Below are 27,791 nucleotides of genomic sequence, written 5' to 3'. Positions count from 1 at the left end.
TGACCCAGGTGGTAAAGAACCCACCTGCCAATGCAGGAGACATAGGTTCGATCCCTGGGTCAGGAAGACCCCCTTCTGGAAGAAATGGCAGCCCTCTCCAGTATCCCTGCCTGGAGAATCCCGCGGACAGAGGAGCCTGGCGGGCTGCAGTCTGTGGGGTCACAGGGTTGGACAGGGCTGAGCACGCGCGCGCTCACACGGCGTCTTGGTTCCCGTCCTTCAGGCCTCGCTGTGAGCGTGTGTGCAGCACAGCGTGCGATGGGCTCTAAATGGACTCACAGCACCCGCGCGGTGTGCAACGCAGGAATGCTGTGTGCTTTAAATCACCACACGCCCAGCACCTCTGGCCCCAGTAAATGGAGGGCTGTGGTGGTTTTCCACGGCCAGCTAAGGTGGGCGGCTGTGCCAGTTTGGGGCTAGTTCACCTCCCCGCCCTTACGGACACTTAGGTTGCTTCCTAAAGACCATGCTGGTAAAAACCACGTGTGCCCTTTCCCAATTATGTTCTTTTCTGAAGAGCACCCAAATTGAAATTTCGGTGATACTGCCAGACTGTTCTGCATCACGGCTGTCCCAGCGTAGGTTCCTGTCACTCGTGAAACTTCCACGTGCTGGCGTTGTACCTCTTACAGCTCTTGCCCCAACTTAGTAGACTGAAAAAACGGAATGTTTCATTTTTATTTCCTCATACTGGTGAAGTGAAACATATCCTCAATTATGAATTTTGAAATGAATCACCTCATGTTTTTTTAATCTACACTAGTTTTCTGTTGGGGTATTTATTTGCCTTTTAAAAAATTGATTTCTGAGGATTATTGTACTGGGGATGTGAACTCCTGGTTGTCCGCGTTTTCCCTCGTTTGTCACTTGTCCTTTACTGTGTTGGCTGTCTTCATAAGTGGGCTGGAGCTTTTGCTGCCTGTGTTTAGCTCCCGGAATGATGTTAGGCCCACCGCTTGGGAGAGCGAATACTGCCCCCTGGTGGTGACGTTCGAGCAGTACGCTTAGGTCCAATTTTAAGGTTCCTTCCCTTCCAGGATTGTAACTGAGCTTTACTATCATGTCGGGAAGGTAGGGTCTCATGCATCCGGCTGAGTTCAGAGTGTGTTCATCTCCCTGGGCTTCTCTGTGGTCCTTGGCCGTCGGGTCACTCCCGACCCCCTCGCTGCTCCTCACCTTCTGGCCAACCCTCCCGTCCCCGCTCCGGATGCCAGGCCCCACCTCGTTCTCCACACGCTCAGCACCCGAAGAAGCCAGTGACTCTTAGCTGAGCCCCAGAGCCACGTCCCCGGCTGCCCCGGCCCTCCCTGGCTGCCTCTGGTGTCTCAAAGCTGGCATTCCCAGCCCTGCCCGCCCCCTTCCATCCCTTTTCTTCGGAGTCTGAACATTCACTTGCCCGCCATCAGAGCTGGAGATCCAGCAGGGGTCTTGGACCCTCCCTCATTGTCTCCGGTTCTCCTGTTGCCCCGCAGTGCCCAGCACCGCCGAGTGTGCTGCCGCAGTGTCGTCCTGGCCCCCGGCGCCATCTGCCCACTGCTTTTGGGGGCCTTCTCCCGGGCAGCTCCGCTCAGTCCGTGCCTGAGCCTTTCACGTCCACCCCATTGACCCTCCCCCCCAGCCCTGAGACCCTCGCTTGGGCTGCTCTGCTCCTGGCTTCGGTTAAGGTCCAGACTCGTCTTGTGATGCAGCAGCCCCAGCTAGACGCCTTCTTCCTCCTCTGAGTCTCTGACTTCCTCTGTCTGTGCTGCCCCCTTTTCGGAGCTCTGGTTTGGCGGGGGGGGGGGGGTTGGTCTCCATTCCCAGACCCCTGGACCTGGACTCTGCGGGGCTGTGACTGTGCTGCCTGCCCTTTCCTTTGAGGCTCCCCAAGCTGGCTCTGTCTGCCCGGGGCTGGGCATCCTTGGCCTCACCTGCTGTGGCCAGCGTGCTGTCCCTGGCAGGGTGCAGGCCTCCCTCGTGGCCAGGGCAGGTGACCTCAGGCTGTGGGTGCGTAGGGAGGACCGGCGACCCTCCCCACATGCGTGTCGTGCTTGGTGGTTGAAGGCTGTCAGGCACCCTGTGTCTCAGGAGCCTCCTGAGCCCTGAGCTGGTGAGGGGGGTTTGTGCAGGAGGCTCTGGGTGGGAACTCCAGGTGGACGGCAGGGCCCGAGCTGGCGGGGTGGGGGGTGGGGGCCGGGGAGTGGCAGGCGAGGGGCTGTAGGCTGAGTGGCAGTGGTGGTGGTTTGAGGGCCACAGTGGACGTCCTGGTGCCTGTCTGGACGGGACTTACAGTCATGGCAGGTGCTGTCAGGGGCAAGGAGGTGAGCTTGGCGCTGGGAACATGCTGTTGTGGGTGGAGAGCAGGCGAGGGATCACAGCCCGATTCTTTGGGGCTCAGGTATCACCACTCGGGGCAGGACCGTGGTCATCGCTGTGAAGGTGGGAGGTGACAGAGGGCTGACGGTCAGGTGTGTCGGCAGGCGGGGGCAGGGGCTTTCCGTCCGGTTGGGGAGACCCTCTGGCTGCCGCCGTCTGAGCTCAGCCCTCACACGCTCGCTGGACGGGGCCTGCTGACGCCATGTCCTCCCACCCTGTCTCAGTGCCAGCTCGGGGTGCTGCCGCTCGGCACAGGGAATGACCTGGCTCGCGTGCTGGGCTGGGGCTCGGCCTGCGATGACGACACCCAGCTCCCGCAGATCCTGGAGAAGCTAGAGAGAGCCAGCACCAAGATGCTGGACAGGTGAGTGCACCGCACGCGGCCTCTCAGCCCGCTGTTCTCAGGGGCCCTGGGAAACCGCAAGCCTTTTGCAGTTACTTGTTAAAAAAAAATTCCACCTCTCTGAGCAGGACTCTTTTCTTCTGATGGGCTTTATCTGGTGATCAGACTAGGGAAGCGCTGATGAGCAGAAGGGGTTGGTACCGTGCCCTCAGGTGGCCAGGCCTCACCAGCCAGGCCCGGTCGTCTGGCCCTCAGAGCGGGAGGCGGCCCCGCCCCCTGCGGCCACTGCAGCCTCTCCTGCCACCCATCCTCCTCGTCACAGAGTTGAGCTGTCCTGTGTCCCCAGAAACATTGGAGTTTGGGGTTACTGCCCTCCACATGTTTAGAAATGCTTGGGCATCCTTCCCGAGCAAGCTGCTCTGAGCACTGAACTCCCATGTGAACCCCTGGACCACAGCCCGTGGGACTTGAGGAGATGGCCCGTTCTTTCAGAGGGTCCCGCACTGCTGTGAGCAGGCGTGGTATCAAACGCGCTCGGCCGCCTCTGCTGTTCCTGCCCCCCGCCTCCGGAGGCTGTGTAACGCCCGGAGCGCCGAGCCAGCTGCCTGCCGAGCGGCTCAGCTGTGCAGAGGGGACGCCCACCCAGCGGGTTGTGACATTTGTTCTCAGCTAAGTGAGAAGCCAGCTTGGGGCCTGGGGGGCGCCGGGTCGATACAGGCTGACAGACACAGTTAAGTTGTCATAGGATCTCGTCCCCTCTGCCGGCTGTGAGACGGGGAGGTGGGGAGGCCTGGGGCCGGAGCCGACCGGCTGAGCCCCTGTGTGTGTGCAGGTGGAGCGTCATGGCCTACGAGACCAAACTGCCCCGGCCGGTCTCCTCCTCCACCGTCACTGAAGACCTGAGCGAGGGCTCCGAGGTATCGCCATGTGCTTGCCCTGGCCCCTCCCTGCTTTGCCTCCCCCGCCAGAAATGCCCTGCTCCAGGTTAGCCCCTTGCCGGTGCAGGGCCCCCTGAGGTGGAGCCGGGTCCCGTGGACTCTGCCCCGTAGGACTCAGGGTCTTCCCGCCAGCGCTCTGCCCACCCAGGCCCCTCCTCCGTGTCCTGCCCTTGCAGTCAGTCTGTGCTAGTTCGGTGCTGAGCTCTTCTTTCACTTTGTGGTGGGTTTCAGGAGTTAGAGGTTCCCTCAGGGCCCAGACTCTGCTGAGACTGGGCAGCTCAGGTGCACAGCTGTGCTCAGGCCTCCAAGCGAGCCCCTGGCCGAGCAGGCAGAGGGGCTGTGCCAAGGGCTGTCTGCCCACCCTGAGGGTCAGGGGAGGCCAACCCTGGTCTCCCGGCCACACCTGCCTGGGCTGCCGGGACCTGCCCTGCGAGCAGAGAACGTCTAGCTAAGAGCAGGCGCGCTCGTGGGCAAACGCTGAAGGTCGACCCTCTGGCCGATAGTAAAGGGCTTGACACGCACAGGGAGAGCCCCCGCTTTTGCAGGCAGGGGTGGGAGGTGAGGAGGGTGATTGACATCCAGGGATGACGGGGGCCTGGGCCAGGGTCCCACCCGACAGAAACGTGGGGAGCCTTGGCCACAGGCCCGCGCCTCTCGGGAAGAGCCAGGGTGCAGGAGTGCAGCCCGGAGCAGTCTGTTAGGATCCTCGGTCTGTCAGCTGTGTGTGAAGGGAGGTGGGCTGGGCTGCGGGCAGGGGTGGCGCTCCTGGCCCGAGGGTGATGGCTGCCCGCCCCCCTGGGCCGATTGCAGGTGCGGCAGATTCTCTTCTATGAAGACTCAGTCGCGGCTCACCTCTCCAAGATCCTGACCTCCGACCAGCACTCCGTGGTGATCTCGTCGGCCAAGTGAGCGCCTGGCAGCCTGGGGCGCCGGGGGTCCCTGTGGGACGGCCCCTCTGAAGCCTCCATCTCCTCCCGCAGAGTGCTCTGTGAGACTGTGAAGGACTTCGTGGCACGGGTCGGGAAGGCCTATGAGAAGACCACCGAGAGCTCGGAGGAGTCGGAGGTCATGGCCAAGAAGGTGGGTCCTAGGCCCCCGGGGGCGGGGGCCGTCGGAGTGGGGCGGCACACCTCCACTCCTGCCTCTGTTCCCCGCCCAGTGCTCCGTCCTCAAGGAGAAGCTGGACTCCCTGCTCAAGACCCTGGACGACGAGTCGCAGGCCTCGTCCTCCCTGCCCACGCCGCCCCCCACCATCGCCGAGGAGGCAGAGGACGGGGACGGGGCGGGCAGCGGCTGCGGCTCCGGCTCCACGGGGGCCCGCGCCGGGGGCTCGGCCTGCCCCGCCCGGCCCCAGATATTCCGGCCCCGTGAGCAGCTCATGCTGAGGGCCAACAGCCTGAAGAAGGCCATCCGCCAGATCATAGAGCACACAGAGAAAGGTAGCCGGGCGTGGGCCCCGGCCTGGGGGCAGGGGCGGGGGCTCCTGGTGAGAGGCGGGGCCCGCCACGACCGCCTGACGCGGGTCCGCACCTCTCCGCGGGGCTGTGCCCGAGAGAGAGACCCTGAGTGGACACCGGCGCCTCGGGGGCACTCCCGGCTGGTGGAAGGCCCTGCACAGTGCCTGGTGTCAGGGGCTCCACTCCCTGTGAGGGCCTCGCCTTGGTCACTCTCCAGACCTTGGCCTTGTCCAGTGAGAGGTGGGCTGTCCCCGGGGCTGGGGGCCTGTGTCCAGGAGGGAAGGGACCCAGGCCAGAGGTGGTGGATGAAGCCATAGGGTGGAAGGAGAGGCTGGGACGGGGTTGGAGGGCGGGTGAGCCGGGGCGGTGGTCAGAAAGGCAGGGGCGCGTGTGTGTCGTGCTGTCCGAGGCAGGCACGGGCCTCGGGTGAGGGGCCCGGGGCCTGGACAGGCAGTAGGCCCTGGTGTCCAGGCTGCGCTGCTGACTCCCCGCGACCGGCTGGTGCGGGGAGAGACACACCTGCCCAGGATTAGAGGCTCACATGGTGCCTCGCTCCTTTTCTCTGACTGCGTTTGCTAAGCTTCAAAGAGAAGGCTGTAATGCCACCTTGACCTGTAAACCTCACCCTGACCCTGAGGTCCCTCCCAGCGAGTTTTTCCCTGTCCTCTGTCTGTCTCTCCTCTCATCACCCTTGGAAACTATCTCGCACCTTTTCCGCTCTCGTTAGACCCATCTCACTGAGCAGATGAACCTGCTCCTTGCGGTGAGACCAGTGAGGTCATGACCTCGCTCCCTGCTCTGGCCTGGGCACGGCTCCCTCCTCTCGGCCCCTCCAGGCTGCACAGACGTTCACTTGTCACTCTCTCCCCACCCCCGTCTCTTCCAGCCTTGGCCCACCTCGCCAGCCTGTTGGCACGAGTGCCCAGGTGCCCCCGTGTGCCAGGGCCGGGGAGACAGAGGGTCGGGTCGGAGCTCCGGGCCTGAGCCTTCGGCCGAGACGAGGGTGAGGGCGGTGAGGCCAGTCCGCGTGCTGCCTGCTGGTGGCTGTGGGGCAGCTTCCACATGCTCAGCTGCCACCTTGCCTTGCGCAGCTGTGGACGAGCAGAACGCCCAAACCCAGGAGCAGGAGGGCTTCGTCCTTGGCCTCTCCGATTCGGATAAGAAGGACCTGAAGTCGGACGACAGAGCAGGCCACGGCGAGGCCCACAGCACCGCTAAGGTCCGGAGCCTCCGCAGAGGTACAGGGCCCTCTCGTTTCGGGATGCTCGGAAGCGTGAGGGGCTTTCTCGTGGTTGCTGTGGCCATGTGGAGGTGTGAAGAGTCTCGAACTGGCCGCCTATTTGGCGAACTGCCTGCCGTGTGCGGCTTGCCTGCTGCAGGCCCGGCAGGACCCTGAGCCGGGAGGCGCCTTGCCGCTGGGGCCCATGCTTCCCTCCAAACCTCCCTGCACCTCTGGCCCAGCAGGTCCTAACCGAGGGCTTGGGGCCTCCAGGCGGCAGCCGGCCACACAGACTGCCCTTTGGGGACCCTTAGCCACCTGGAACAGCCCTGCCTCTGCGGCCCCCCAGTCCCCCCAGTGCACAGCCTTATGAGCTGCCGGGAGAGCCTGCCCCGGAGTTTCCTCACCCCTATTCCCATGTGGAACTGCCCTCTGCCCAGGCCCAGACCCCGGCCTGACCGTGGTTGGGGCCGGCCGCTCTGCCCCCACTGGGGCCCATGTCTGGGGGGCGTCCAAGCCCCATGGCCTCTCTCCTTGGCTGACCGCTGTGTATGGCTGCTGCTCGCCTGGCTTGGCCCGTCCGTGGGCCCCCTCCCTGACAAAGCCTGCTGGAAGCTCAGTGGCCTGTCTTCTGTCCTGTCTGACAGTGTCCAAGTCCCCCTGCGAGAAGCTGATAAGCAAAGGGAGCTTGTCGCCAGGTGGTTCTGCGTCTCTGCCTCCGCAGTCAGGAAGCCGGGATGGCCTGCCAGCGCTGAACACGAAGATCTTGTTCCCGAGTGAGTGTCCCCTGGGTGGGCCAGGCTCCCTAGCCCCTCAGAGCGGCCCACGTGTCTGGGGGGCGGGGGGCCGCAGGCTGGGCACTAGCCTGCCAGCAGCTGTTGCACTGCCTGGCATGGGTCTGTGGGCTCAGCGAGACCAGGTCCCTGCACTCCAGGAGTTCACAAGTCTGTGGGCAGGACAGGTAGAGTTCAGGGTGCTGTCGCGGCTCTGTGAAAAGTGCCAAGGTGTATTACACAGGGCAGGCGGCTCCCAGGTCGCTGCCTAGAGTCCCAGGCAGAAGTCATTGAGGAGGTGATGCCCGAGCTGGGTGCTGAGGGATAAATAGGAGCTGGGCTGAGTGAAAAGGGAGGGCCGGCAGGGGGTGGTGGAGAGCCAGTGGTCACCCCGTTGTTCCCAGCTTGACCCACAGCTGGCCACCAGAAGGGTTGGGCTGCCCCTGCCTGCACTGAGCCCACAATCGCATTGTCACATTGGGGCAGCTCCTGCTGGTGCTTCTCGGGGCGGGGGAACACTGTGTGTTCTCAGTACGGAGGAGTGATCTGAGGGGTTGAAAGCGTTGAGAGGACTCCCATAACTCACTTCCGGTAGCTTTCTGGGCCTCCTGGGCCAGGCTGAGCACACGCTGCTCATGTAAGTAGTTTTGCAGTTTTTAGGTGAGTCAGTTTAGTTCAGTTCAGTCGCTCAGTAGTGTCCGACTCTTTGCGACCCCATGAATCACAGCACGCCAGGCCTCCCTGTCCATCACCGTCTCCTGGAGTTCACCCAGACTCACGTCCATCGAGTCCGTGATGCCATCCACCCATCTCATCCTGTCGTCCCCTTCTCCTCCTGCCCCCAGTCCCTCCCAGCATCAGAGTTTTTTCCAGTGAGTCAACTCTTCTCATGAGGTGGCCAAAGTACTGGAGTTTCAGCTTTAGCATCAGTCCCTCCAAAGAAATCCCAGGGTTGATCTCCTTCAGAATGGATTGGTTGGATCTCCTTGCAGTCCAAGGGACTCTCAAGAGTCTTCTCCAACACCACACTTAAAAAGGAGCAATTCTTTGGCACTCAGCCTTCTTCACAGTCCAACTCTCACATCCATACATGACCACAGGAAAAACCGTAAAATTCTAGAAGTTCTGGGGACAAGAGGATGAGACAGGTTTGATTGATAAGCAGCGCAGATGTTACTGGATGGCATGGTCCGGCAGAATGTCCAAAAGCAGGGCTCTGTCTGAGCTTTACTGTTCATGACATAAGCTTGAAAAAATTGGAGCAGGTATCTGAGGGCTCTGGTCACCTGGAGGATTCTTTGATGTGCAACTTTTCCTCATGGATTTAGCCTTAAAAGTTGAGTGACTGGCCCAACCCTAAGCCTAGTTGCAGCGGAGATCACTTTGGTGGAATTTCTTGGCTTTAGTGACAGCTGTCTTTATAAACTCTTTTCTAACGCATCATAGGTTACCACCCAGTATTTATTTTTGTTCTGCCAGTGTGGGTTTAGGAGAGTGGTTTTTGACCTGAGACTATTAATTGTCAAAGTTTGGACATCTTTACGTGATGTTTTAGAAGCGTCTTATTATGATAATGCTCTCTGAAGAACACGTGATCATCACCCTCTTGAATCAAGGGCCCCCAGCCAGTGCGGTCTCCTCCCATTCTCTCCCCAGCAGATGTTCGCGCCGGGATGTCTGGTACGCTGCCTGGAGGCTCAGTCATCAGCCGATTACTAATTAACGCCGATCCCTTTAACTCTGAACCAGAAAACCTGTGAGTATGGGGTAAACCAAGCGGGCATGTTGTTAGCTGAATCCTGGTGTGTAGAAGTCTGACTTGGAAATAACTTGAGAAATTCGTGAGCAGTTGACCAGTCGATCCTTTTTCAGCTACTGTCGGCCAGTAGGGAAAATCCAGAAAGGGTGAGGCTGCAGGGGCGGAGGGTGGCTGGAACGTCTAGGAAGGGAGGTGGCCATGCTCACGCGTTTCTGGCTTCCGAACGTGCTGGTGTGCTGAGGCTTCGGCAGGTTCAGAGAGACTGAGGTTCAGAGACCAAGACGGGCTGTGCCGTGTTCTTGGTCGTCCTCTCTGGGGTCCTGGCTGGCCCTGCGTGGGCACCACCTCCTGACCGCATTGCGTTGCCTTCCTTGTGGGTTTGCTGCTCCCTGGTCCATGCAGGTCCCAGGCTGGACGCCCCTCCTCGCTCTTCGCATTAGATGCTGTCCTGGGTTTGGACTCTGCCCACCGCGGACCCTGTCCTCTGCCCACTGTCTAAAGGCAGCACGAGCTTTTGTGCAGCTTGTCCTTGTGTGTATAGAGGCTGTTGTGGGACACGTGGCCCTAGGTTTCCCTTTCAGCCAGCTGATAGCAGGTTCTGGGCAGCCAGGGCTGGTGGCAGGGGATGGAAGGGTGCCCACATGTATGTCTGGTGTGGTGAGCAGAGTTAGTGTGGCCGCTGTCAGGAGAGTCAGGTGTGGCCTCCAAACCCTGAGTTTCCATGTGGCCCAGCGGGTCCCTTCCTGGGGTGACTCCCAGGAAAAGCGAAACAGAGACACAGCCACACCGACGCGTGAGTGCGTGTGTCCACAAGTCAGGGCTCAAAAGTCAGGGCTCAACAGCCCAGATGGGCCGTTGCCGGCTGAGGCGCCGCGCTGGACTAGCCTGGGGCCCATGGCGCGCAGGCGCGCTTGGTGACGGGGACAGACGCTGTGCGCGTGTCAGTCTGTTCCTGGGAGCCGTCCGGACCTGCAGCACCACAGGGCAGAAAGCCGGCAGTGCTTCCGGGGCCCACAGCGCACGGTGCGGGCTTCATTTTGGGGACGAGCTGCTCTGATGTTGGTTGTAGTGACTGTGAATCCATGCAAGGCATTATTGGGTTGGGCCTTTTAAATGGGTAGATTTTACAGTGTATGAATTGCCTCTTGGTCTCACTGACCCTTACCTTCCAAAAGCTAAGTTTTGTCCTCAGGAAGAAACACTCAGAGGCTGGTCCGCAGGGCTGTTCTAATTGGCCTGAACCCCTCTTTGCAGAGAGTATTACACGGAGAAGTGTGTCATGAACAATTACTTCGGCATCGGCCTGGACGCGAAGATCTCCCTGGACTTCAATAACAAGCGTGACGAGCACCCAGAGAAATGCAGGTGGGTGCGGGCCCCGTGCATGCCTGCTCTGACGTGGGCTCTGGTTTCCCCTTCTGGCCATGGGGTTATTTCTGGAACGTGGAGCACTTAGGCAGAGCTCAGACCCAGAGCCTGAGCATCTCGCTGGAAGGCAGGCGCGCCCGTGTATTGTGGCCACAGCTGTGGGCAGCCGCGGGTCGCCTGCAGGAGGGGTCAGGGCTCGCCCACCTCTCAGTCTCTAGAGCAGGGGCAGCCCCAAGGGGTGCTCAGGCTCTCCCCCTAAATCACCATGTGCTTGCTCCCCCCGCCGAGGGAGGAGGGCGAGTGGTGTCTCCCTCCTCACAGTGGCCATCAGCTGGTGGGGGACCATTAGCTGGTGTGGAGTCTGGGGGAGAACAGCCGTCAATGCAGAGGAAAACCAGAACCAGTCATGAGAGCTCAAAACCCTGGGTGCCCTGGGGCTCAAGTGTTGGAAACAGGCTCAGACGTGCCCAGGGGCGCCCCGACCACCCAGTGCGTAATGGAGCCCCCATCACGTGAAAAGGCCCTCGTCAGTGCAGACAGCTGGAGAGGCATTATTGGAATGCGTGTCGTTTAGCAGAACTAAGCAGGTGAAGGAGCAAGGCCTCATGGAGCATGGTTTTTAGAAACTGGGAATCCTGACATAACCTTGCCTGAGTTTGCATCTTTGAGAAGACCTACTGAGAAGCTGCCATTTCTACAAATCTAGTCCGAAGAAGCAGGGGAAGGTCGGCAAAGGGGCGTTTTACCAAGGGCCACAGCCGGGAGCGTTATAGAGCCCGGGAGTGGGGGCAGGAGGTGACCCATCAGAGGTGTCGATTCACCGACTGCTGTGGGAGGTGCCCCGATGTGGCCACTCATGCTCAGGAACCGGGGCGGCGCCCTCCACGGGGCTGAAGCGCAGGTTTCCGCTGTCTCAGCTGTAAGTCAGGTTCCTGGGAAGGACTGGGAACACACGCTGGAGTGTTTCCCATCAGCGCTGACACACGGGAATTACGAGTGCACCTCTGTGCTTTCCTGCGCTTCCCAAGTTTGACTCATTGGGAAAGACCCTGCTGCTGGGAAAGACTGAAGGCAGGAGGAGAAGGGGACGACAGAGGATGAGATGGTCTGATGGCATCACCGACTCAGTGGACATGAGTTTGTGCAAACTCCAGGAGATGGTGAAGGACAGGGAAGCCTGGTGTGCTTCCAGTCTGTGGGGTCACAGAGTCAGACGTGACTGAGTGACTGAACAACAAGCATAATTTTATAGCTGGAAAAAGTATTTGCACATTTTTCGTGAGGCTCTGTGGTACCTTACCTTTCAGGACAGGCTTGCTTCTTGGGAGCGGTAGTTTTGAAAGGTAGAATTTCATGCCCGTGAGCGTCTCTCTCGCTTGTCTCACACGGGTGTGTCACAGGCACGCCCCTCCTTGTCTCACACGGTCGCTGCTGGGCACACGCGCCTGGTGTGGCCGGCTGCGAGGAGGTGACTGCTGGCCGGCCGTGTGCTCTCCTCCCCAGGAGTCGAACCAAGAACATGATGTGGTACGGAGTCCTGGGCACCAGAGAGCTGCTGCACAGAACCTACAAGAACCTGGAGCAGAAGGTCCTCCTGGAGGTGAGTGGGCAACACCCCCAGCCCTGCTCCTGAGCAGTGCGGCCCGCCGCGGGCACCGGGGAGGACGCCCTGCCTGACACCGGCTCTCTCTCCTCTTCTCTCCCGCGTCCCCCCGCGCAGTGTGACGGGCGCCCCATCCCCCTCCCCAGTCTGCAGGGAATTGCAGTCCTCAACATCCCCAGCTACGCCGGAGGGACCAACTTCTGGGGGGGCACCAAGGAGGATGATGTACGTATGGGGTTGCCGGGCGGCACGGGGCTGGGCGGGCGAGGATAGAGTGGCCAGAGAGGTGGCCCCTCTGGGGGCTGAGGCGGAGCCTCCCGCTCTGGGGGTGCTCTGTGGACGGGCCGGGGGCTGGACGGGGCAGCACCCTTGGGTGCAGTGGAGAGAGAGACAGCCCCCTAGCCCCCAGTAGGGCAGGTGTGGTCACAGGTGTGCCTGGAGTCTGGGTCAGACCTGCCCTGGCGGTCATCTGGGAAGGTGTCAGGGGGAGGGGACGTCTGCATGGAGGCCTGGGGCTGTCTTGGGGTTGGACAGGTCAGGTCGGTGTCAGGGAGGGGGCACGTTCTCCAATGGCCTGCACCCCGGGCGGAGTGCAGAGAGGTCTGAGGAGCCAGGGAGGAGTTTGGGATTTGTGCTGCGGGGGCACGGACGGGTGTTAACCGGGGCCCTCCCTTAGTGCACGGCAGCTGATGGGACAGCTAATGTAGACTGCCCTCGTGGCCTGTGCTGGTCCCGCTTGTCAGCACGGTGCCCAAGGTCACAGCCCTCGTGAGACCCTGGAGGAACGTACCGGTGTCAGCCCCGTTTCACAGAAGCGGGAACCCAGGAAGAGAGGCAGTCATGTGCCCTAGGCCCCGCGTGTGTGAGGGGCAGGCAGGCCTGCCACCGATCCAGGCTGCTGCCTTCCGGGTCTGGAGTGGAGGCCCCTCCACAGCGTCCCCCCAGCGGCTCCCTGTCGTGAGCTCGTCTGGCTTTTAGCACTCGATCCAGGCTGCTGCCTTTCCAGGTCTGGAGTGGAGACCCTTCCTCAGCGTCTCCCCAGCAGCTCCCTGTCGTGGGCCCGTCTGGCTTTCAGCGCAGCAGTCCCCAGAGAGAGGCGGCTGTGTGTTGGGGGCAGGGTGGGGGGTCTTCAGGCCAGGAGCAGAGGTCAGCTCTGACGCCAGCCCTTGCAGACCTTCGCAGCCCCATCATTTGACGACAAGATCTTGGAGGTGGTCGCGGTGTTCGGCAGCATGCAGATGGCCGTCTCCCGGGTCATAAAGCTGCAACATCACCGGATCGCCCAGGTACTGGCCGCGGTCCTGGAGGCGGGAGGGGTCTGGCCCAGACCTATGCTCCCGAGACAGGTGGGCATCTGCGTGCAGAGCCGCCTCCCGGTCCAGAGCCCATTCTCGTCTGCTGTATTTGACCTCTGAAAAATGCTTTCCAAACCAGGGCTGGCTTGCTCCCCAGTACTCCCCTGGCCCTCTGGGCGGGCTCCTCCTGCTGTGGTGGGGTGAGCCGAGGCGGGCCTGGCTGCCTGTGGCCCGGCCCTGCTGCTCTCAGGAGCCTCAACCGGGGTCCAGGAGCGAGGCCAAGCGTGTGTCCACTGGCCTCTCTGAGGCCCGGCTCGGGGGAGACGGGGCGGGTCCCCCTTGGGAGGTTCTGGTGATGGGCTGGGAAGGGTCTGTCTGTCTGGGCGGTGGGGAGGGCTGTGTTTTTTGCACAGAGACGGGTGCGCGTGCCCCTTCTGTCCCACCATGGGCTGCATGGATGTCACAGTTTCAGTCGTTCAGCAGCATTTTCTGTTGAAAAGAGGAGCCCTTGGTGGGAGTTGGCCCCGTCCTGGGTGTGTCCCCATGTGCCCAGGGACCCAACAGCTCTGGGTGGTTGCGTGACCCTGCCCGAGGCCCGGTGCTGGCGTCTGAGCACCGAGTTCCCCACAGGGCGGCGGTCAGGGATGCGGGGTGCCCCGGGTGCGGGGCGGCGGGGCGGGGCTCCAGGAGCTGTGCCCCAGGCGGGGGTGCCCTGAGCCCGGAAGCCCCGGAGGTCAGTGAGGCACTCCAGCGCCCGACGTGTTCACAGTGTCGCACGGTGAAGATCTCCATCCTGGGCGACGAGGGCGTGCCTGTGCAGGTGGACGGCGAGGCCTGGGTCCAGCCCCCGGGGTACATCCGCATCGTCCACAAGAACCGTGCGCAGACCCTCACGAGGGACCGGGTAAGACGGCCCCCGTCCCAGGGGACCTGACGCCTGAGTGCTCGGTTCCAGGCATGGACGCAGTTCTCCCCCAGATTAAGTGAGCAGGCCTGGGGTTCCTGGGACCGTGCCCTCTTCCCCAGAGTAAACAGGCTTCTGCGTCCCTGTCCGGGATTGTTCACGAGTGTCCAGCAGCGTTGGCTGTTGGACGTGCACTTGCGCCAGCCTGTGTAACCCTGGTTCTGTGTCCTAGGCCTTCGAGAACACCCTCAAGTCTTGGGAGGACAAGCAGAAGTGTGAGCTGCCCCGGGCCCCGCCTTTCTCCCTGCACCCGGGGATCCTGTCCGAGGAGGAGGCCACCCAGATGGACCAGTTTGGGCAGGCGGCGGGCGCCCTCATCCACAGGTGGGCGCCCCCTCCTTCCGCGGTCAGCTCCCCCAGCGAGGCCCCAGATCCGTGCGGGGCCGCGGGCATCGAGACACTCTTCCCGCATGTTCCGTGCCGTCTCCTCCATCACGGGGCCTGGCCGGCCAAGCTCTGGCTCACCCTGCACTTTGTGCTTGTCACTGATGGTCTTGTAGACGTTACTTGGGGCTTAAGGACATGGGAGCCTCAAACCCACAGGCGTTTTAAGGGCCAGCTACCTTGGACTGTAAAGCCGTCCTGGATTCCTAAGAATAGTCCACTTACTGCCTCCTTCACTTCATGCCTAAGAGCAGGCTTGCGGTTAGAACACAAACCTTGTAAATATTTAAAAAAAAAAAAAAGGGCAGCCAAAGGTGCTTCCTTCTCCTCTCAGCCCCCAGAGCCACTGTGGACCTTCCCGCACAGCGGTCACTGCTCTGCTTGCTGCCCGGCCCCTGCCGTGTCCAGCCCCCTCACCTTGGCACGGTTGCAGCAGCCTGGTGGCCTGTGCCTGAAGCTGTCACATTCCCGGACCCCCCGGCCGCCTTGGCTCTGTCTTTGGACCCTATTCCCCTTCCCACCCCCGTCCTGAGGCTGCATGCAGGCCTGGTGCTCCCCGCAATGGGCCTCTCCTCCCTTCCTGGCTTTCTCCTCCTCTGCTTCCTACTCTGGAGGTTTCACAAGACCTCCATCCTCTTTTGGGGCACTCACCTCCTTGGGTGAGTCTCTGGAAAAGCTCGGAAGTTTGTCGTCAGATCTCCCGGTTAAGGCCTCCCCGGCCGTCGGTCAGGAGGTGACGGGCCTGCCGCCGTGTCTGTCTCTCCAGCATCCGGGAGCTAGCACAGTCCCACCAGGACGTGGAGCAGGAGCTCGCCCATGCCGTCAATGCCAGCTCCAAGTCCATGGACCGAGTGTACGGCAAGCCCAGAGCCGCAGAGGTGCCTGCGCCCTCCTGCCCCCGCCCCCCGCCCCCGCCCGCCCTTGGGCCGTCTCCATGGTTCTGTTCTGGTTCCTCTCAGGGGCTGAGCTGCAGCCTCGTCCTGGAGATGGTGAATAACGTCCGAGCCCTGCGCAGTGAGACAGAGCTGCTGCTCGCGGGCAGGCTGGCCCTGGTAAGCTGGGGGGCCGACCCGTGGCACGCACACAGGCAGCACGGCTCCGTGCGGGGCTCCCGACCGTGAGGGTTCCTGAGGGCCCTGCCCTGACCCTGCAGTGATGCTCAGACCCTCTGGCCCATCTCGCCACACCCACGCCAGGGTGTCAGGGCCCCACTGTGTCGTGCACAGCCCTCTGTCCTCAGGGCCCACGAGTATGCGGACGCCTCTGGCCTTGTCCCCAGCACACAGACCCGGCCGCCCCTCCTCACTCAGCCCCGGGGAGGCACCCAGCTGGACTTCTGTCGAATTGCAGAAGCCAGAACAGGGCAGACCTCAGAGTGCCCGGCCAGCCTTCTTGTAAGAAACGAAGGTGTGGAAGGTCAGGGAGGTGAAGTCACTGCAGAAATGCCCCAGGAGTCCAGTCCGTACTCTGTTGTCATTCCACGCGTCCACGCTGTCCTGACGTTCACGCAGCCACCTCTGCACCCCACATGCTTTCTGCGCTCCGGTGCAGGCGGTCTGGTCTCCCCTTGAGAGAGGGTCCCAAGGACGCTGATGCAGGTGACCTGTGAGTCCTGCTGATGCGATTTTCAGGCGAGCTTGGTTTGCCCCATTGCTTATGAGAGGAGAGTTTAATTCTCTCACTTGGCGCTACTTACAAGTGGAGGTTCCGAGTTTGGCCCTTGAGGGTTGCTCTGTGACTCTGTTTCCTGGCAAGCTTTTAGAAGAGCTCTCTGAGAGTGGCCCGGGCCTGGGCAGGCTCTCTGTCTGCGTGGGCCCTACGGCCCCGCCCTGCTGGTAACCGCTGTGTCTCCTCCCTCCGTCTCTCTGTCCCTGGAGCAGCAGTTGGATCCCCCTCAGAAGGAGCGGCTCACGGCTGCCCTCACCGAGATGGACCAACAGCTCAGGAAGCTGGCAGACACGCCCTGGCTGTGCCAGCCCATGGAGCCTGGTGACGAAGAGGTATGTGGGTCTCGGGCTTCAGCACGGCGTCCCTGGACACGGGGCTGCCCCTTCCGTGCCCGAGTCCCTGTGCAGCTTCGGGGTGAAGATGGTGTTGGTCCTGCAGCCCCTGATCTGACCCCCGGTAAACATGCGTCTCTGTTAAAATGCCTTCAGGGCACGGAGGCCCACTTTGGCAGGTAGGAAGGATCTGGGAACTGCTGTTGAGAATGACCCTCGACAACTGGGACACTGTTGCCCTCAGAACTGTGGGACGGCCAGGGGCCAGGTAGAGAGAAGGCCAAGCCCGGCCCCGCTGTGCTCCCCCAGCGTGGAGGCATGCTGTCAGGCTGACCTGCGGATTGCTGGGCGTCTGTCGTCAGGGTCGGGGCGCCGTATTCCACTCCCGGTCACACTTGTCTGTTACGTGTGTTTAGGGAGCGCAGCTTGCATGGGCCTTATAGCTGAGATATCGGGAGCCTGGGCGCGTCCTGGGGCTGTGCCTCCTGCAGCAGGCAAGGTGGCCGTGGGCCCAGGAGAGGTGCTCGCTGGGCGTGGTTTGGGGGCAGCACCTGGACGGAGGCCAACCCGAGAGGCCGTCCTCCCGAGGGTAGAACAGGGGTGGCGGGAGAGAGTTCACACGGTGAAGGACGGCTGGGCACCAAATGCTGGGCCCCCTGCTGTGGGCTTCGCTTGTTAGAACCGTGGGCCAGGGAGCTGTGCAGAGCTCCTCATGCACGCGCAGGTGTCTGTTGACAAGGGCACACCCCGCGTGGAAAACTGACCAGGGCCTCTCAGCTGAGAAGCACAACTTGGCAGCGTAAGGATGAGGACTCTGGTTTAGAGGGCCCGGCCAGCCTCGTCAAAATGTGTTAAATAGTTAGCTATAAATATGATAAAAGTCCCAAAGAAAATACGCAGCCGCAGCCTAGCCTGTAATTTGTGCAGTGTGGGCATTGGCGGGGGGAGCAGGGAAGGAGGGCTTGGACGGAGGAGGGAGAGCACTTTAAATGCCTTCTCCTGTGGTGGGAGGAGGTGAGAGACGCTCTTGACATTAATAATCTGAGGAAGGTCATCAGTTCTGTTTTAAAAACTTAAATAGTTTTAAAGGTGTGTGTGTGTATGTTCGTCGCTCAGTCGTGTCTGACTCTTTGCGACCCCGTGGACTGCAGCCTGCCCGGCTCCTCTGTCCATGGGATTCTCCAGGCAAGAACACTGGAATGGGTTGCCATTGTCTTCTCCAAGTTTTAAAGATAGTTTCTGGTAAAATTGAAAGGGTTTATGTCTTTCTGAATCACTAAAAAACACAAAACCAAAATATCATCTCTCTTGTAAAAGAAAATAAAGGAACTAGTAAAGATGGAGCTAACAGCATAACAATGAGAAAATACTCCATCTTCTCCTTTTAAAAGCAAATTATTCTTTAGGTTGTGTTAAAAAAAAAAATCTGACCAAGTACTGATCACAGGAACCCAGTTTTCTCTTTTGTACACCCAATGAAAAATTATGACCCAGAAAGAGTAAAAATAAAGCAGTTTCAAGAAGATGATAAACAAGGCAAAGTAACAATGTTAATATAAAAATAGAATTGCGTACCTAAGGCAAAAGTGGTAGAAGATCACTTTATTTTGGTAAAAACTAACAATCATATTGTTATATACCACATAATTCTGAAATAAACTATGATTAAAGTAATGATAAAATCATATGCTAATATAGCATTTACGTGAGTTAAAGTATGTTGTTTATTTGCCAATGGATGAAATTTTTCCCTAATACTTCTTTTTGTTATTTTAACTTAATTTCACTGTTCAAAGGCAGTTGTTTGTATATAACCAGTCCTTTGAAATTTATTGACACTAACTTTGTGGCCCAACAGATGGTCCGTTTTCACAAATGTTCCTTGCGTGCAGTTGTATTTTCACATCAGCAAGTCCTCACTGCGGTATTTTTGCTTGCTGTTTTCTCTTTTGTCCCTGCTTCTGTGCCTTCTCCGTCTGTCAGTTTCTGCTGGACACTCTGACCATGAACGTAGACGTCTTGTGTTGTGTGTGGTTTTGTGTGTTTTTGCCTTATGCGTTTTGAGGCTATGTTATTGGGTGCATTTAGGGTTTTATCATTATAACAGGACCTTTACTAATTCTTTTCATTTTCAAGCCTACTTGTTTGACATGTTATTTTTCATACTTTCCTTTCAAGCCTCATTTGGAGTGTCTCTCTTGTAGGCAGCATTATTTGGGTTTTTAGTCAGTGTTGTACTGTTTCAATACGAGAGTCCAGTCTGTTTGCGTTTACTGTAATTACCATATTTAGACGCACGTTACCCATCTTTTGTGCTGTTTGTCTCACTTTTTGTTTCCTTTCTCCTTTTTGATTGATGAGTCTCTCCTTCCCACAGTTCTGTTTATCCCCTCTACCAGTTTATTATATGAGCTCTTCTGCATGTTCTCTTAGTGATTACCCCCCAAATTTTAATCTTAATTGATGTACATAAAATGTGTCAAGCTAAAACTTCTTGAAATAATTGGAAATGTCAGAAACCCAATTAGGTAGTGTGACTTCTCACTGTCAGTCCCTGATTAATCATGGTGAAAGTCACCACATCACAACATCTGAACAAAGAAAGTTGATAGAATGTGGGTATGTAGAATTTATATACAAATATGTATTGTGTTTCTCTATAGAGAGGATTTTATGCTCTGTAAAGGGGGACTCTGCTTTCTTTCCTGTTGTCCATGCTGCTGCTGCTGCTAAGGCGCTTCAGTCATGTCCGACTCTGTGCGACCCCATAGATGGCAGCCCACCAGGCTCCCCCGTCCCTGGGATTCTCCAGGCAAGAACACTGGAGTGGGTTGCCATTTCCTTCTCCAATGCATGCAAGTGAAAAGTGAAAGGGAAGTCGCTCAGTCGTGTCCGACTCTTTGTGACCCCATGGACCGCAGCCCACCAGGCTCCCCAGTCCATGGGATTTTCCAGGCAAGAGTACTGGAGTGGGGTGCCATCGCCTTCTCTGCCTGTTGACAATAGGATATTTAAAAAATCTGCTGGCATTCCAGACTGGCTTGTCCCACCCGCGCACGGGGCGAAGAGGTGAAGTATGAAGGGCGAAGGGAGCTGCGGATGGGGAGCTGCCACAGCTCTGCTGATAAAGATCGGAGACCATTTATCTGAGAAGGAAACCAGTGGTAGATCTGTGAGTTGGTTCTTTGAAATGAAAGCAAAATAAACTACCCTCTGGCGAATGCAATCTGGGGGGAAGGGAACAAAGTGCAGTGATAAGGGGCCTAGAGCAGCGGACGTGGAAGTCATCAGGTTCCAGCACCCATGAAGGAATGCCAGTGAGTCTCAGCATCTCAATACGCCTTTTGATTTTTCAGAAAAAAATTTAAATTACACAAATTTAAATCTCAAGATATTTTAGAAAGAATAGCCACAGAACAACTTGAAAAAGTAAATTTTATTTCCAAAGGAAAAATTTGTCAAGGACTATGTAATTTCCGTATATAAGAAAGTGTCAAAGCTAGAAAAAGACGGATGTTATCTCAGTTCCTTTTTTTTTTTATTGTGGTGAGAAAGACACATACGCAACTTACATCATTATCATTTTTAGTGTACAGTTCAAGTAGTGTTGAATATATTCATGTTAGGAAACAGATCTCCAGAACTTTCAAACATTTTCCTTTTTTAAAAACCAGCACATTGGATTCCAAAATTGAATATTATCAGTAGATCCATAAAAGTTCTTTCTTAAAATTACTGATGAAAGAATTCTCTATAAAAGAATTCTAGCTGGGATGTGTAGAGTTAAAGGGCCGTTTTGTGTCGAGAGGTGGCCAGGGAGACACCCTGTCCTCCACGCAGACGCCTGGTCTCTGCAGGTGAAGGGACAGGAGACATGGAGCCCAGGAGCTGGGTGTCCCCTGTGCACCCTGCTAGGGCCTCGATTCAGACAGACTCACCGTGAAGATGCACCTTTGGAACAGTTGGGAAGATGTGATGTAAACGAATTCATTAGAGCTAAGTGAATGGTGTCACGTGTGGTAATGGTGCCATGATTACGTTTTAAAAAGAGTAGCATCGTCTTTTAGGCTTGTGTACTGAAGTATTTCTCCCGGCAATCTTGATTCCAGCTTGTGCTTCTTCCAGCCCAGTATTTCTCATGATGTACTCTGCATAGAAGTTAAATAAGCAGGGTGATGATATACAGCCTTGACGTACTCCTTTTCCTATTTGGAACCAGTCTGTTGTTCCATGTCCAGTTCTAACTGTTGCTTCCTGACCTGCATAAAGGTTTCTGAAGAGGCAGGTTAGGTGGTCTGGTATTCACCAGCCTTATGGCAGAAAGTGAAGAGGAGCTGAAGAGCCTCTTGATGAAAGTGAAAGAGGAGAGTGAAAAGGTTGGCTTAAAGCTCAATATTCAGAAAACTAAGATCATGGCATCTGGTCCCATCACTTCATGGGAAGTAGATGGGGAAACAGTGGAAACAGTGTCAGACTTTAATTTTGGGGGCTCCAAAATCACTGCAGATGGTGATTGCAGCCATGAAATTAAAAGATGCTTACTCCTTGGAAGAAAAGTTATGACCAACCTAGACAGCATATTAAAAAGCAGAGACATTAGTTTGCCAACAAAGGTCCGTCTAGTCAAGGCTATGGTTTTTCCAGTGGTCATGTATGGATGTGAGAGTTGGACTGTGAAGAAAGCTGAGTGCCGAAGAATTGATGCTTTTGAAGTGTGGGGTTGGAGAAGACTCTTGAAGGTCCCTTGGACTGCAAGGAGATCCAACGAGTCCATTCTGAAGGAGATCAGCTCTGGATTTCTTTGGAAGGAATGATGCTAAAGCTGAAACTCCAGTACTTTGGCCACCTCATGTGAAGAGTTGACTCATTGGAAAAGACTCTGATGCTGGGAGGGATTGGGGGCAGGAGGAGAAGGGGACGACCGAGGATGAGATGGCTGGATGGCATCACCGATTCAATGGATGTGAGTCTGAGTGAACTCCGGGAGTTGGTGATGGACAGGGAGGCTTGGTGTGCTGCAATTCATGGGGTCGCAAAGAGTTGGACCTGACTGAGCAACTGAACTGACTGACTGACTGAAGTATTTATGAGTGGAATAATTTGATGTCTGAAATTTGCTTTTCAAAAGCAAAAAAAGGTGGAGATTAAATAACAGGTGGATAATCAGCCTCATTCTACTAGTCTCCTTGTCTTACCAATGGAAGAAAATACTCATATTCTTAAAGGTTGGAAGTAAATTGAATAAAACCCATGTTTGCCTTAAGAACAAGAAATTAGAGAGGAATAGGATTTTGTTTGGATTGTGGAGAATAGCTGCCTCCTACCTGTCCTGCAGGAAGCCGCTGAGGTGCAAGGGGACGCTTATCTTGGGACAGGAGAGCCCACGGCTGTGGTGGTCCCCTGGGGGCTAGAGATCTTCCGTGGGGCAGCCATGTTAGAATGGATGCGTGATCATTTTGCCAAGTGTAAGAAATGTGTAGAAATAAGTTTCTTGAATAGCTCACAATTGTTGACTAGAAAATGTCATCATACGAGGTCTCTTTCCTAGTAGAAACCTTATAAAATATAAAGTTTGTGTGAAGTAGCATGAGACGCCTTTGGTAAGAAGCCTATGAAGATGACCACGCAGGGGTGTGGTGAAGTTGCAGGGTCGTGGCAGGCCGGTTGCAAAGGTGCTTGTGTCCAGCTCTAGCCAGCGTGGGTGCGATTCCAGGGAAAAGCCCAGTGGTGGTTTTTCAGTGTGACCAAACGTCCCTGTCAGGTCTGCAAGTGCGTCCTAGAGTTGCACAGTCTGACCACACCGGGCATTGCGGGGACGTAGGTAGACGCTGTGGGTACTCAGGTAGGCGCTGCAGGGATGCAAGTAGAGACTAGGGACGCAGGCAGACACCGCAGGGACGCAGGCAGATACTGCGGGGATGCAGGCAGACACCGGGGACACAGTAGACACTGCGGGGACGCAGGCAGACACTGCGGGGATGCAGGCAGATACTGCGGGGATGCAGGCAGACATTGGGGACACAGTAGACACCGCGGGGACGCAGGCAGACACCGGGGACACCATAGACACTGGGGATGCAGGCAGACACCGCGGGGATGCAGGCAGACAGGACCTTGAGGCAGAATCCAGGCCGGCAGGGCCAGGGAGAAATTGGCACACCTGAAAAATAAGGAAATTTCTTTTGTGACTACATTTATACAAATGACCGACACAGGTACGTGTCTGTGAGTGCACAGGAATTTTTACTGGCAGAGACCTGGGCTGTAGCTTCTGGGAGAACCAACAGAGGCGGTCCACAGACCCAGGGGGAAGGGGCTGCGATGGCCCTGCCGTGCCCTGGGCTGCGCTGTGGGGAGGCGGCCACCCAGCTGGCACCCTGTCCCCTGTCCCTCTGACTCCCCTCCCTCCTGGATTCTGCCTGGGGGAGCAGGTGGCGAGGAAAGAGTGCAGGAAAAGCTTCGTTTAGAAGGATACTCCTGACCCTGACTAGCCTGCCGGCGCAGCGCTGCTAGATCAGCGGATAACTTACTAGTCTTGATGTTTAAGTGACGTATACAAAGCTGTTCAATCACGTGATGGATAAACGTTATAAAGTGAGAAAAAAGCCAGAATATGAAAATGGTTGCTTATCTCTGCAAAACCACTTTAAAAGGCATTAGAAATGAGGATCGGTCCAAGACTGAAACTCAAGGAGAAGGACGAGGACAGGCCTTTTTGCGGCCGCGCGCCCGTCTGCGGCAGGGGCGAGGCCTGGGCAAACAGGGGTCTGACTCGCTCCATTTCCCCCTCCCCCACAGAACGTGCTGCTGGATCTTTCCAAGCGCAGCCGCAGCGGTAAATTCCGCCTGGTGACCAAGTTCAAGAAGGAGAAGAACAACAAGAACAGAGCAGCGCGCTGCAGCCTGGGCGCCCCGGGTACCTGCCCCCTGCCCTGCCCCTGGTCACCCCGGGCCCCTGGTGTGCACTGCCGCACCCCAGCGTGGCGACCCGTGCCACTCCCTGCCCTGACCCTGCTCCTGTGCGGATGCTGGGGCGCAGGCTCCAAGCCGCCTGCCTGCGCTCGATGGGGGTGTGAGGTGGGGAAGACTGCAGAGGTGACAAGACACTCAGAGACACGCTGGACCCTGTGCCTGCTTCCTTGAGGGGCTGCCTGGCCCCCATTAATCAGTCCATTGATCATGGCCCTGCCCTGGGAGCCTGGGCCCTCATGGTCACGGGCTAGGAAATCAACGGAAAGTGACCCTAAGTGATGCTTCTCTCCTTGGGCCACTGAATCGGGGCTTAGAATCTCCATACGAAGTGTTGGCCCTGAGCACGGCCCAGGCTCCCAGGTGCTGGGCAGCCCCAAGCCCGGATTCAAAGTGGGGGCATTTGCTGCCAGTAAGGGTAGCTCCCTTTGATTTTTCTTTGCGTGTTAGTCCAGAAATTGGGTTCTTTGAATCATGGTGGCTCTGACTCCATGTAATCTCTGCGAGTCTCCGTTCTTGCTGCAGGCCGGAAGTGCACAGACCCCTCTTGAAGGGCGAGGGGATCTGGCCTCAGCTGCGGGCAGGCCCACCTGTCCCTCCTGGGGCGAGGCTGCCGGCCCCGGCAGGAACAGATACCAGCTGGCCTCGCTCACTCCCCTCTGAGGGTGGCGGCCCACCTTTTTCTGCAGTGGCCTGGGATGGCGCCTGGGGCCGGGTGGTGGGTGCCTGCTGCTGGGGCTACTTGGGGTGCTTGTGGCCGGGGAATGTTGGGGTGCCTGCTGCTGGGGGTGCTTGTGGCCGGGGAATGTTAGAGTGCCTGTTGCCGGGGCTGCTGGGGGGTGCTTGTGGCCAGGGAATGTTGGGGTGCCTGCTGCGGGGGCTGCTTGTGGCCGGGGAATGTTGGGGTGCTGGCCGCTGCCTGCCTGGCGCTGGGCTCTGGGCACTCACTGTGCCCGCGCTTTCCCGTCTCTGACAGTGCACCTCTGGGGCACAGAGGAGGTGGCTGCCTGGTTGGAGCACCTCAGTCTCTGTGAGTATAAGGACATCTTCACGCGGCACGACATCCGGGGCTCCGAGCTCCTGCACCTGGAGCGGAGGGACCTCAAGGTACTTCCACACGCCTCCTGGGCAAGCACACCTGTGCTCCCTGCGGCCCTGGGGTCCCCCCAAGACCTGGCCGCGCCCCAGCGCCAGCAGTCTCCTCACTGTTCTTCTCAGGCAGCGGGGCAGCGATGTCGGGGGGAGGGGGGTGTGTGACAGGTAGCGCCCCTGGGCTGTGGTGTCTCAGCCATCGCAGCCAGAGCCAGGGCAGACGCCTCAGGGAGCCGCGCTCTCAGCCTCGCTGCGCGGTGAATCATGTCGGGGTGAAGGGGGAGCTGGTGTCTGGGGTTCCCTCCCGGCTCGGGGAGGGCAGCTCGGGCCCCTCTGGGTGCACCCCAGGAGGCTGCGAGGTCACCTGGACGGGGCCGCGCGGCTGGCCTGCCTCCAGGCACCACCAGGGTGCCCAGCACTTGCTCGGGGTGCCCTGGACTCAGTCCAGGGAACCAGGCGAGGTGCGCGCCCGCGGGTGGTGGTCTGGGGGCACCCGTCATCGCGGCCGCACCCCCTCGTGCCCCCTCCCTCGGTGGGGCCGCGGGGCGCCCGGGCCTGAGCGCCGCCCTCTGCCCGCAGGACCTCGGCGTGACGAAGGTGGGCCACATGAAGCGGATCCTGTGCGGCATCAAGGAGCTGAGCCGCGGCGCCCCCGCTGCCGCCGCCGCCGAGGCCTAGCCTCCGCCTTCTCGGCCTGCGTCCCCCGCGCCCCCCGCGACTGAGCCGGCTCGGCGGCCCCTCATGGTGCTACTCCCGCCGCTCGGCCCGGCCCGGCGCCCCGGGGCCGGACCCACAACACAGCTACCTGCCGCCCGCGCCGCCCCTCCCGGGCCTGCTCCCCGCCCGCGCGGATCCCGCCGGGCGCCCCGCGTCTCTGAGCCCCCGGCCTTCCGGGCCCGGGCAGTCACCACCTGGGCTGGGGAGCCCCGCTTCCGGGGCCGCGGGGTCCCCGCCGTCCCCAGGACGCCTGGCCTGTCGTCCCCCGCGCACCGAGGCGGGCCCCTGTTTCTGTGTGGAGGGGGCTTCCTGGGCTACGGGGTGGGGGTGGCGGGGCTCTGCCTTGAGTGACCCGGGGTGGCGGCGCTGCCAGCTGGGAGCGCTTCCCGGGCGGCATCCCGCCCTCACCGCCTCGGCTGCTTTCTCGCTTTGCCCGCCCGCGGGGCACCGTCTCCGGGCCGGCCCGCCCAGCGTGCGCCCTGCCGGCGGCTCCTACCCGCGCGCGGGCTCCCCCTGGCGGCCGGCCCCGGGCGCTGAGCTCGGCCCGCGCTCTGGCCGTCGGAGGTGAGCTGGCGCGGCGCTGTCTCCTTCCCGCCCCAGGGGTCCCGCGCCGGGAGCGGGGAGGCGGCGAGAACCCGGGCGCCAGAAGGCACCGGGTTTCCGAGGGGGAGCCCGGGGTGGGCGCCTGGGGGTCTGAGGTTCTCAGGACTCAACCGCACGGGCGGGGACCCACCCCAGCCCTCCGCGCCCTCCGCGCCCTCATGGGAAAGCCATCAGTTTAGGTGAAGCGTGGTGTTTAAAAAGTAATGTCCGTGATTAGAGCAACACTGTTTACCTAAAACCGTTTTCTGAGTGTAGTGAGTGAGAGTGAGCGGAGTAAACATGAGCGTTGCATGAAGCCTGCCTGCGGGGCAGCGTCCCTGCTGCCGCTGCCTCGTGTCTCTCGCTGCACGTGGGGCTGGCTGCCCTTCTGTCCCGTCCCCACCCCTCCTCTGCGGCTGTCCCTGGGGGTCCCTGGGGTCTCCTGGTCCTGTCAGTGTAGAGGGAGGGAGGAAGGATCCCTGGCGACTTGGAGAAAAGGTTTTGTGCCCTCCGGTGGGGCTTCCCCTCGTATTTATGATCCTAACTTATACAGTGCCCACCGTGGAAGCAAATGCCTCCTGTATTGCTATGTACATATCCACATCTGGGGTTGTAAATACAGTTGTTCTGTGTATAAATAAAACAAGCCTGTTTTTGATCTTCCATCGTCAGATTTCTTATCATTCTTTCGTGATTTGATGTAAAATATCAGTTGCCAAAAAATCTTTCCAAACTGGATTCAGAATTATGTTTTTCAGCCACTCTAAACATAGGTTGAATTGGTGGTGGCTGAAAAGCAAAGTGGAATGAATAGCATTGTATTATTCAGGGTGTGGGTTCTAGGATCTGTTGAATTAATTCAGCAAGGTGGCGGGGCTGGGAAGCACTGAGGCTCTCATGCTTAATCACATGTAGCTTCAGCCCAGCCTCCTGAGGTCATCTTAGCTAATGTTCTAGCCTATGTCTTTTATATAAAACTGCAAACTGGAGCTCTCCTACTCATCTCTATTACAAGGGAGCTGCCTCTTCAAGCTCAAAGTCACTTTGTGACCCCTGTTTCCTGGGTGAGGGATGGGGACTGGCATCGTGGAGTTGGAAACTGGGCTGGCAGGGTACCATAGGGCTGTGTGGGTTCTGAGTGTGTAGTTGCCTCCCCAGAAGCTTTCTTCTCTCTCATTTTATGCTTAGTAGAACTTGTTTTGTCTTGCATGCTCCTCCCACATGGCCAGTGCCGGATCAGGCCTCATGGTTACAAAATAGCTGCCACTATTCCAGATATCACATCCAAACATGACCATGTCCAGGCTAAAGTGTGGGTGAACAGGTGGGTTGGCTCTTGCCTCTTTTTAAGGTAAAAGGAAACTTTTTGGGAAATCTGGCACTCACTGACCTCCCCTGAGGTCTCATTGTCTAGAATTGGACCACACACTCATGACTAGAGCAGTGGGTGTGAAAGGAACCGAGCTGTGTCAGTGGTGACCGATCACGATGCTGGCTGACACATTTGTTACTTTATGCTGGGTGCTGGCAGACACGTTATACATATTAACTCACCTATTCCTCTTCTCAGTCCTACGAAGTGGCTATCCACATTTTACAGATTAGGACACAGGATCAGAGAGGCCACAGCTTGCCCCCGCAGCATGTGGCTGGGACAGGAGAGCACACCTCGAGGGCTGAGCTTGCTTGCGTCCTCAGCCTGACCCCAATCTCAGCCCACATGACAGATGGGGAGACAGGGCCTAAGTCACACACAGGCATCTGGGCCCAGGAGCCTGTGGTCCTTCTTGCACGGATGGCAGGAGCCAGGTCTTTGTGGGTTTTTTGGGGGATTTTTTTGGCCACATGGTGTGTGGGATCTTAGTTCCCTGACCAGGGACTGAACCCATGCAAAGCGGCCCCAGTACCACCACCGTGAAGCCCACCACTGGGGCTGTTTGTTTGGGACCTCCGAGGAGAGTCGCCCGGGGCGG

General features: G+C 58.4%; 1 protein-coding gene across 7 annotated transcripts in view; it reads left to right on the top strand.

The window, feature by feature from the left end:
- The window catches only part of DGKD (diacylglycerol kinase delta), a 108,516-nt gene extending 82,035 nt beyond the window's left edge, over nt 1–26,481 (top strand). For 5 of the 7 annotated variants that reach the window (XM_042245049.1, XM_042245065.2, XM_060416096.1 and 2 more), the window contains 20 exons: nt 2,580–2,719; nt 3,531–3,615; nt 4,447–4,541; nt 4,617–4,716; nt 4,796–5,075; nt 6,185–6,331; nt 6,960–7,088; nt 8,742–8,841; nt 10,099–10,209; nt 11,716–11,812; nt 11,933–12,040; nt 12,988–13,101; nt 13,880–14,014; nt 14,247–14,398; nt 15,225–15,336; nt 15,418–15,510; nt 16,339–16,458; nt 23,257–23,374; nt 24,404–24,534; nt 25,099–26,481. In XM_042245049.1, the coding sequence (XP_042100983.1) occupies nt 2,580–2,719; nt 3,531–3,615; nt 4,447–4,541; nt 4,617–4,716; nt 4,796–5,075; nt 6,185–6,331; nt 6,960–7,088; nt 8,742–8,841; nt 10,099–10,209; nt 11,716–11,812; nt 11,933–12,040; nt 12,988–13,101; nt 13,880–14,014; nt 14,247–14,398; nt 15,225–15,336; nt 15,418–15,510; nt 16,339–16,458; nt 23,257–23,374; nt 24,404–24,534; nt 25,099–25,197 (2,466 nt within the window). In that variant the 3' untranslated portion in view covers nt 25,198–26,481. The remainder of the gene's footprint in view (nt 1–2,579; nt 2,720–3,530; nt 3,616–4,446; nt 4,542–4,616; nt 4,717–4,795; nt 5,076–6,184; nt 6,332–6,959; nt 7,089–8,741; nt 8,842–10,098; nt 10,210–11,715; nt 11,813–11,932; nt 12,041–12,987; nt 13,102–13,879; nt 14,015–14,246; nt 14,399–15,224; nt 15,337–15,417; nt 15,511–16,338; nt 16,459–23,256; nt 23,375–24,403; nt 24,535–25,098) is intronic. The other 2 variants (XM_042245056.1, XM_042245076.1) reach the window with 2 other exon arrangements.
- Nucleotides 26,482–27,791: the final 1,310 nt, after the last annotated feature.

Source organism: Ovis aries, chromosome 1, assembly GCF_016772045.2.
Source record: "Ovis aries strain OAR_USU_Benz2616 breed Rambouillet chromosome 1, ARS-UI_Ramb_v3.0, whole genome shotgun sequence".
NCBI lineage: Eukaryota > Metazoa > Chordata > Mammalia > Artiodactyla > Bovidae > Ovis > Ovis aries.
The sequence above is the reverse complement of the archived record's forward strand: the minus strand, read 5'-3'. Positions and strand labels throughout refer to the sequence as shown.